Genomic DNA, 10,358 nt, shown 5'->3' on the forward strand with positions numbered 1-10,358 from the left:
AAATGAAATGAGGAGACACAAGTCAATGGTAGATAATCAAATGTCAAAGTCAATAGTCAAAAGTCAACATGTTGACCGGAACAATTGACTAAAGTCAAATAGTTCGACCGGGTCAATTAAGTAAAACTATAATTATAATTTAATAGTTAAATTATAATTAAAAGATTAATTATGGAATTAATATTGACATATAGAAATATTGGATTGGGTTTTTAAATATGATTTAAAAGGAAAAGGACACAATAGCCCAAAAGGCTATTGGACCCAAGGGATAAGTGGCATAAGATGACATGACCCATGGACCAAATGGAGCCTTAAATTCCCACCCAATTGCCTTTTGTGTTGTTCTATATAGGGTATACTACCGAATTGTCCCCTGAACTTGTACCTAATTATCAATTTACCCCCCGACCTTTTTTTTTAGCGAATTAAAGGCTCGAATTAAATTTTATTCTCAATTCCCCCCTTACCGTCTAAATCAACAACATGTCATCCAATAATCCGTCAAATATGAGGGCAAATTGGTCATTTCATATGTTTAAAATAATTAAATACTTTTAAATAAAATAAAATGACATACAAATGAAAAAAAATATTTTATAAACAAAGGAGTGGGACCCACCCACCCTACCCCCTTCACCTCCGCCTCTCCCCTTTTGCCCTCTCTCTTTCTCTGCTACCCAAGACCCATTCGTGCCTTCCCCAGCCATATCCACCTTTGCTAGCACTTTGCACCCACCACCCCACATCTGCAACCCTAAAAAAGCCATGGCCCTACACCGCCAAACTCACCGCCTCTCCACCTATCACCGCCACCCTACCAAACCCATCACCGGCTTCTGCGCCCCCTGCCTCAGCGAACGCCTCGCCGGCCTCGACTCCGCTGCCACTCACCCCCAATCACCGACCCGGAACCCCCATTCCGGGTCCGAGCTTCGGCGCAGCAAGTCATGCTCCGACTAGAGACCTGAGTCTTTGTCGGCCAACGCCCCCGACCCGACCCGGCGCAAGTCCTGCAATGTTCGAGCTCGGAATACTTTGTCGGCGCTCTTCAACATCGACGACGACCGCAAAGGCCTGCCCAAAAAGTTTGAGGTCGAACTGAGAGGAGAAGAGGAGAGAGACGATAGTGGAGACGAAGCTAGGGTTTTGGATTCGGATGCGGAGTTCAAGACGATGAAGGAGCTGATAGATCTCAAGTGGGAGAGGAAGAAGGGTGCGGGTCGGGATTTGAAGGAAATCGCAGGGGGGAATCGGGTTCTGGGTTCGTTGATGGGTGCTAGTCATGGGGGAATCGGGTTAGGATGGGAAGGGGTGAATGGTCTGGGGGTAAAAAAAACTGAAGGAAGCGAGGTGGATTGGTCTGGAGTGAAGGGTTTCGATCTCTTCAGCAGAGCATTGCAAAATTTTGATGTGGTTCGTGGTTTCGATCTCTTCAGATTTTTCAGAATTCTTCTTTTCTGTGTAGAAAAGCCATATGATTTTTTTTTTTTTCATTTTTGTTTTTTTTCTTTAATCTTTTCAAAAAAAAAAAAAAATTTAATGATTTAACGGATTATTGGATGACATGTTGTTGATTTAGACGGCAAGGGGGAAATTGAGAATAAAATTTAATTCGAGCCTTTAATTCGCTAAAAAAAAAGGTCGGGGGGTAAATTGAGAGTTATGTACAAGTTCAGGGGGCAATTTGGCAGTATACCCTTCTATATAAGCTAAGTGTTGGAGAAAACCTAGCTAGGGTTTTTGGTTTTCCTACTTTGGTTGATGAGTGATCATCTTTGTATCTCATCTTCCATAAACCAAAAATTGGTCTAATCAAGAAGTAGACTAGCATCCATACTTCTTAATTGCCTTCTCTTCATCTCTAGGAGCATTTGGTGTGATGAGGTAGATTACTCCAATCTTGGAGCCTTAAGGTGAAGGAGTCAAAATCAAGAGAAAGAAAAGGTCTTTCCAACAAAGGTGTTCATTCTTGAGAAATCAAGAAACGGTTATCAAGGGTAAAGATTTATTCCCTTTTTCCCTTTTCTATTTGTGTTCAAAAAGACTAGTCTAAGATACTTGGTTTAAAATGAAAAAGGTTTAGCTCAACTAGTATAAACAAAATGAATCCGCCATTTAGAATGTTTTTGTTGTATAGGTTGTGGCTAAAGTTCATTTCCTAAGCATTAGATGTATATTTCTTTCACAAACTCTAAGTTTGATTGTGAAATACCTTTTGTTATACTGAGATAAAAAATTCCCACAAGACTGATGCACTTCAAATAAGGTTAAAAATATATGTGTTGGAGCCTAGTGATACTTCTAAACCCAAACTGCAACATTAAAAAGAACATTCGTTACAATTTTTTTAATACAAGTAATATTGGAAGAGGAGGATTTGTACATAGAACTTCAAGTGCATGAATAACTATTCTAAACCACTTAAGCTACATATTCATTCCAATCAATTTCACTATTTGAGAAAACAAATATCATTTATGATGTGTGAAAACTTGCGCGTGTTACACGTTTTGTGCAATTGGGCAAAGCCTATTAAACCAAACAGTTTTCCTTACTTCATACAATTATTATAGGGAGGTGATTTTCCCACTCCTTTTTTCTCCACTTACACTCCCTTTTGCTCTTTAATACTTTTTAATTAATTTTATTCTTTTTTGTTATTTCTATTTCCTATTCTACCCTTACTCAACAATTCCCTTTAATAAAAAGACATGTACAATCACTTACTAATATTTTAAAAGAATACAAATCTGAGACTATTATGCATACCTTGCTCTCTGCATATCTAAGCTCTTAATGACAGTTTGGTTAGCAACATTCTTTAGGTCCTCTACCAGTAAACATGTTAGCCCATAAAATTTATTATCTATTAACTACAACAAAGATAAGCAGTACTTGGTTAAAAAAAATTAAAGAATTTAGCTTACAAATACTTACATTTCTATCCATTTACAAAATTTATTTTTATTTTTTTTTAACTTTTCTTAATTTCAGTTATGAATTCCTTAATGTAGGGTAATAGTAGAATAGGAAAGATAAATAACAGAAAATAACAATATTGATTAAAAATTATTAAAAAGCAAAAAGGAGTGTAAGTGGAGAAAAGGGGAGTGAGAAAATCAGCTCCCTTATTATATGTCCCCGCCACGGGGCTGTACGTGGCAGTGAGTCCATGCATATTAGAGATATGGAGATATTATTTCAACAAGTAAAATAGTAATACTGATGTGAGAGCAATGAGTCCACCCCCTTGCATGAAGTTCAAATTATTTATCTCCAGATTACATTAATTTAGAATAATTTAGATTATTGCTTGTATCAAAAAATAATAATACATCTAATCGATTGTTTAGTCATCAGTACAACTAATTAACAATTTTCTACTCACCAAAAAAATGAATAAAGAGTTTCACCAAAAAGAAAAAAAAACAAAAACAAAGGTAATCAACAGTATGTTCAGTTGCACTGCGATTAACTAAAAGGGCAGTGTAAGGGTGTGTTTAGCTTATAGGAAAATGAGATTGGAAATTGAAATCATTTGATGATTTCCTATGTTTGGTAAGTTCATGCATGAGAAATGATTTCTTGGCACATGAGAAAGAGGAGTAAAACCCTCCACCCCCACTTCATGTAACATGATCCAATTAAAGGTCTTCTAGAAGCCTCTTGTATACTCTCATGCATATGGTGAGTTGGTTCTTATCATCGTTGTTGAATTGTTTGTTCACTTACGCCTTACCTACCTTCAGTGGCGGAGGTATGTGAAGGTCTGAAGGGGCCTGGGCCCCCCCAAAAGTTTTATAATATTTTATGTTTGGTCTTTTATTCCTACAGATTTTAGGAATTATATATTATAATTTTGCTTGTGGCCCCCTCAAGATGTGTTTCTCTTTCCAAATTAAGCATATATAATTCACCACTTGACTGAAGGTTGTGAATCCACACGCCAGCTTTGGTTTTTTAAATGTCCCATCAATATATTAATAAAAAAATAAAAGCAGCCAATCAAATAAAGTTTCACAGAATTTCCTTTATCAAATAGGAAGTAGACTTTTACCTAAATAAAAAAGGATTGGGATTTTAATTTTTGTTCCTATATGAAGCAACATGAACTTAGTTCGAAGCAGCCGCACACAACAAAAGAAAATAATTGAATTTCGTTGTTTGCTCTCCAACCTCCTGTGTCAAAAATTTTAATTCCAGGTTAGATAACTTTACATGGTCATAGTTTTTTTTCCTTTGTTTATTTACTTTTTATGAGAATATTTTTGTATATGTTTATATGAGTGAAAATTGAAGTTTTCATTGTTATAGTTATATGTTTCGTATCTTATATGTTCTATGCATAGAATATGAATTTTTTTTTTTGGGTATAATTTATGAATCATGTTCTTAATAAAATTTGTAATTGGTTTGTAGATGAAGAAACAACCTAAAATTGATGGATTTTTCAAAAGAAAACACACTGAAGTTACCTCATCTGTACCTGATTCTAATATTGAGACAGTAGCATCTGAAAATCGTTCTGGATCTCCAAGAATTGAGACTACTGATAATGAAGTTGATATTAGTACTTTAGAGCGCGACCCAGGGCTACGTCCACAAATATGGAATTATCCTGTTAATCAACGTGACGAAATTTGACGAGCTTACATTAACGTTGGTCCATACCAACCTATACTTTCCAAGTATCCAAAATCAGGATCAGTAACACATCAGCGTAGCTTTCAAAGTTCATGGTTCAAACTATTTCCTTCATGGTTAGAATATTCACCTGTGAAAGATGCAGCTTTTTGTCTACCGTGCTATCTTTTTAACAAACCATCTGGACATACTGGGAAAAATGCTTTCACTCTTGAGGGATTTCAAAGTTGGAAGAAAATTAGAGATGGAAAAAATTGTTCTTTTCTAAATCACGAGGGGAAAGATCCTAACTCCCCTCATAAAATTGCTGAAATATCATGTTTGGATTTGATGAATCAATCCCAGCATATACAGAAAGTCGTTGAGAATTATTCTTCCCAACAAATTGCAGACAATCGACTACGACTTAAGGCAACAATTGAAGCAGTCAGGCGGCTTGCATTCCAAGGATGTGCTTTTAGAGGCCATGATGAAAAAAGGAATTCAATCAATCGTGGAAATTTTCTTCAAATGTTAGAAATATTGGCTGCATATAATGAAAAAGTTGCTGGAGTTATCTTAGATAAAGCTCCCAAAAATGCCTCTTACACATCACCACATATCCAAAAAGAAATTTTACATGTTTTTTCAACTAAAGTGAAGAAAGCAATCTGTGAAGAAATTGGGGAATCAAAGTTTTGTATAATTGTTGATGAAGCGCGTGATGAATCCAAGAGAGAGCAAATGGCTATAGTGTTGCGATTTGTTGACAAAGAAGGTCTTATTCAGGAGCGTTTTTTTGGGCTTGTTCATGTGTCAGACACTGAGGCATTAACTCTGAAAAAAGGTATATACTCTATATTGTCTCATAATTCACTAAATATTCAAAATATTAGAGGACAAGGATACGATGGTGCAAGTAACATGCGAGGTGAATGGAATGGGTTACAAGCTTTGATTTTGAATGATTGCTCATATGCTTACTATGTTCATTGTTTAGCACATCGATTACAATTGGCATTAATTGCATCATCAAGAGAACTTATTCATGTTCACCACTTTTTCACTAAATTGACTTCTATTGTCAATATTGTTGGTGCTTCATGTAAGCGTAATGATGAACTGAAAAATGCTCAAGCTGTTGAAATTGAGCACATGATTGCAATTGATGAGCTTGAGACTGGGAAAGGAATTAACCAAATTGGCACCTTACAACGTGCTGGTGATACTCGTTGGGGTTCTCATTTGAAATCAATTACAAGCTTGGTAAATATGTTTAGTGCAACATGCACAGTTCTAATTAATATAATTGATAACGGAACTACTTATTCTCAACGAGGAGATGCTGATGCAGCTTATGAGGCAATGACTTCATATGAATTTGTCTTTATCTTACATCTTATGAAAGAACTTATGGAGATCACTAATGATCTTTGTCAAGCTTTGCAATGTCAATCCCAAGACATCATAAATGCCATGAATCTTGTTTCTTCCACTAAAGCACTCTTCCAAGAATTAAGAGATGATGGATGGGATTCTTTGCTTACCAAGGTGAATTCTTTTTGTGAAGCACGGAACATAGATATCCTAGATATGAATGCTCGTTATGTTGCAAGACGAGGTCGAGCTCGCCATCAACAAGATGATTTTACGATTAAGCATTATTACATGATAGATATTTTTTATGCTGCAATAGATTCTCAACTTCAAGAATTAAATAGCAGATTTAGTGATCAAACAACAGAGCTGCTTATTCTGGGGTCGGCTTTGGATCCTCGTGAAGTGAATAAATCTTTTAGAATTGATGATATTTGTCAATTGGTAGATAAGTTCTATCCACAAGACTTTGAAGATCATGAGAAGGTAGGTTTGAGAAGACAACTTCAACATTTTGAGAGTGACGTCGTTAGACTTCCAGAGTTCAAAAACTTGTCAACAATTTCTGATCTATCTCAATGGATGGTAACGACTAGAAGATCAACTACATATCCACTTGTTTATAGATTGGTTGTGCTTGTGCTTACTCTTCCTGTTTCTACAGCAACTGCAGAGCGATCATTTTCTGCTATGCGTATAGTAAAAACTAGGCTTCGTAACAAGATGGAAGATGAATTTCTCACAGACTCTTTGATTATGTACATCGAAAGGGAAATTGCAGAAAAGTTTAGCACTGACTCAATCATAGATGGTTTTCGAGATATGAAAGAACGACGAGTGTTATTTTGATACCAAATTGAATAAACAATTATTTTCTGCCTTTAATTTTTCCAAACATTGTTAAGGTTGAAAAAGTGAAATTTTTTAATGTCTTGTTTGGTTTATATATTGGCCCCCCAACACATAAATTTCTGGCTCCGCCACTGCCTACCTTTGTCCTTCTTCATATATCCATTATTATTTTCCAATAAAGAAGGTAGGTAGAGTATGCATGTCAAGATTAAATATGGAGTTTGAATCTGAAGTCTAAACAAGAACGTGTGGAACAAAGACATAATGCTATTAATGTCACATGAGTTAGAGAAAGCACTACTAGAAATATGGCTACTAGCCACTGATTATTTAGATACAAATTCATAAAAGTGCCTTGTGATTTTTTTTTGGATACTAATTCTCCCATCATGCCTATTAAAGGTATTTGGGATAGATATTAGTGTGTAATACAAAAAAGTATTTTTCTTTATTTTTCCTTAATATTTGGGCATTTTTATCAGTCCCAACTTGTTATTATCAGTCCCAACTTATCAAAAGAAGCCGGCTCCATTCACAAATAACACAAACAAGCTTGGCTGGCTCCCTTCACTCAAAAGCTTTGGCATTTGGCCTTAAATTGGATACTGATTGCTTTTGGTAGTTTCTTCCATTGGATATTTTCACACAGCCCAATGTTAAAACACATTTTTTATTTCTCAACTTCAAACACTTGGACATAAGCAAAAGAGAGAAAAAAGAATGATTTGTTTCACCTCTCTCTCTCTCTCTCTCTCTCTCTCTCTCTCTCTCTCTCTCTCTTATTCTTTTTGCGTGAATCACAAAGCCATCTGGTCACAAAATACTAGGCTGCGGCTTGAGATCCCGATCTGGAAATTGAAGAGTTGGAGCAGTGTGACTTGGTAAGATGCCTATCTGGAAGTTGATGAGAGAAAATCTGGGACAAATACCGTGATGGTTTCGTTATGGAAGAAGGCGCTGATGAACTGGTAATTGAAAAATCATAATATCATTCTTTTTCAGTGTGCCTTTACTTATTTTGGTTCCAGCATCTGATTTTGACTTTGGTCTGATATTTATTTATATATGGCTGTTACTGAATGCTTTTTGTCTTTTTCTTTTTTAATTTTTGAGGAAAGGCAATGGAGAGCTTGGAAAGCACATTGAACAGAGGAGCTTCAAAATCTTTGTAAGAAATTTTTTATATAATTATTTTGTATAAAATTTGGTTTTAGTTTAGTTACATTAACCTGTTCATTATTTTTTTCAGCTCCTTCACACGATTGGAGCAACCCTAGATCTTAAAGGAGAAAACGCCAGGATCACCTAATGATCCAAAGGAAATACTGTAAGGCTCATTTACAGTTGGATATAATATATATTTCTAATAAAGTTTAGGGTTTTTTTTTAATTTTTGGTCAAAAGAAAGTTTAGGGTTTTCGGTATATGATTCTCTGCTCATATGGAGATTTTCTGAATATATTTTCTTCAGGTTTGTGACTTCAAATGGTTGGTGATCCTCTAAGAAATGGTTGACTTCGAGGACGAGGAATTGTTGCATATATGGCTTGCAGTTTTTGTAGGAGTGATTCGAACCCAAAAATCCATCTTGAAAATTAGGAATTAATATTCAGAGAAATGGTGCATATATTTGGATATATTTTTTTTTTGGATATATGGAATTGGGGACTGATGGGTTTAATTGTATTATTAGTTAAACATATGTAATAAAGTAATGAGATACTGACATGTCATTAGTCCCTAATTTAGAAGATAGCCTCTCAAATATCAGACCCTCTCCCAAGACCCCACGGCTTGGAAGAATTCAATATGGCTGGGCTTGGCTGATAATGTATTTGTTTATTTGAAAATATTGAAGGACTGACTCCCAAAATTGTACCTAATAAGCAATAGCAACCCCAAACTAGGATACTGAAACAAAAATAGTCGCTGCATAGTCTCTATTGCTTAATGGAGACAATTTATTGTCTCTAAAATCAACTTAGGAGACAAATTCATATCAGTGGCTAGTGTGTGTTTTTTTAGTAGTGAAGTAAACATCGTTTCCTTCCAGTCCATGCATGATATATGAATGCAATACATTAGTGGGTTCTTTGCACAAACTACAAACTTATAAGCAGCTAAACAATAAAATTCTAGAATCTTGTAGACCTAGCTAAAAGATAAGAATGAAATACATGAGCTGTAAATCAATTAATTACCTTTATAAAAAAAATACAACCATGCCATAAATTAATTGAGGCACATGAGAAATATACGAAGTTAGGTAGGGCTCGAAAAATAATGAGTTTCATTTATGAATTAATTTTGTGCAATATCATACTTTTGTTTTAACAATGCAATATTCTAAACTGCCCACTACTCTAATCCGTTCTTTTGAAGAATGTGATATTCTAAATTGCTCATTGCCATAACCCGCTCTTTTGAACCCATTAAGGTTTCTCATCATAAGTACTTAAGCTCTATGGGTTGGATACTTTACCATGGTACGTACTTGAAAAAAATTCAGTCATAAGTGCCAAGAGGAATTTGATATATGGCGGAATTATATGTTACTCAGATGCGCTTGTCAATGGAAGTTTAGTTTGAATGGAAAAATACTCAGATGCTCTCGGACACAATACTTGGACTTAACATAATATTTATATATATTTTAAAAAACTTAACATAAATATGTATATATAGGACTTTCTACAAGTTGAGGGACCTCTCAACTCGGGGACCCTAAGCAGGCCTTACCTGTTTGTGCTCAGGGCCTCCCTTGATGTCACTGCCCTGGTTTAACAATTTAACCATTAATTTGATGAATTTACAGATCCATGTGCAACACGGGAGGGGAAACAGACATATATAGTCGATTTCTTCAAGCAAGCGGACCACAATTCCCTTTTCAATTCCATGTCCTTTTTTTATAAGCAAAATCATTTTCATTTTTTGTCATTTTTATCTCTGTCTCACATAATTGGTTCTTTGTTTCACATATCTTTTCTTCTATTAAAAAGGAGAGAGAGAGAGAGAGAGAGAGAGAGAGAGAGAGAGAGAGAAGTTCAGACTCTGAGTGTTTTTTTTTGGGTCGATTTTCGAACTCTCAGTTTGAAGGTGAGGGTAAAGAGCCTAGTAATACTAGTAAATCCAAACTGCATTATCCTTATATAGTCGCATAATGTTTTTAGAAAACAAAAGAAAAAGGTCTGTTAAATACTTTGAGCAACAATATCATAAACCAATTTTAAGAGAAGGATATTCAAATCTTACACCTACATCAATTTTGTGATAACACATTTGAAAAATAAAATACAACAATATTGTTTTTACTTTATAAAAACAATATACAGAAATTCTCTTATGCGGACATCCGGACGTTATTATCGTGCGGACGCTATGTATTTTGTACTACCCCTTTCTATTTTCCTGCATGTTTACAATAGGATCCGCACGATAATAATGTGCGGACATCCGGATAAGAGAATAACTATATATATATATATATATAATTGTTTCCA

General features: G+C 35.2%; 1 protein-coding gene and 1 long non-coding RNA gene across 2 annotated transcripts; both read left to right on the plus strand.

Moving 5' to 3' along the window:
- The first annotated feature begins 1,176 nt into the window (after window positions 1–1,176).
- On the plus strand, window positions 1,177–6,852 carry LOC110763573 (uncharacterized). Its single transcript, XM_088247007.1, has 3 exons — window positions 1,177–1,416; window positions 4,423–4,633; window positions 4,769–6,852. Exons 1-3 carry the CDS (start codon window positions 1,177–1,179, stop codon window positions 6,850–6,852), a joined length of 2,535 nt encoding a protein of 844 aa, XP_088103133.1.
- Window positions 6,853–7,252: 400 nt separating this feature from the next.
- On the plus strand, window positions 7,253–8,764 carry LOC148297130 (uncharacterized). Its single transcript, XR_015836807.1, has 4 exons — window positions 7,253–7,823; window positions 7,974–8,023; window positions 8,105–8,182; window positions 8,327–8,764. It is a non-coding gene; the product is annotated as an uncharacterized LOC148297130 (long non-coding RNA).
- Window positions 8,765–10,358: the final 1,594 nt, after the last annotated feature.

The sequence above is a fragment of the Prunus avium genome, chromosome 1 (assembly GCF_965620075.1).
Source record: "Prunus avium chromosome 1, drPruAviu1.hap1.1, whole genome shotgun sequence".
Classification (NCBI taxonomy): domain Eukaryota; kingdom Viridiplantae; phylum Streptophyta; class Magnoliopsida; order Rosales; family Rosaceae; genus Prunus; species Prunus avium.

Excerpts from the sequence above, each read along its gene's own strand:
- LOC110763573 (XM_088247007.1), top strand. The coding sequence starts at position 1,177 with ATGAAGGAGCTGATAGATCTCAAGTGGGAGAGGAAGAAGGGTGCGGGT. Across the intron at positions 1,417-4,422 it reads CATTGCAAAATTTTGATGTG|ATGAAGAAACAACCTAAAAT; the intron begins GTTCGTGGTTTC and ends ATTGGTTTGTAG. Across the intron at positions 4,634-4,768 it reads GAATTATCCTGTTAATCAAC|AATATTCACCTGTGAAAGAT; the intron begins GTGACGAAATTT and ends CTTCATGGTTAG.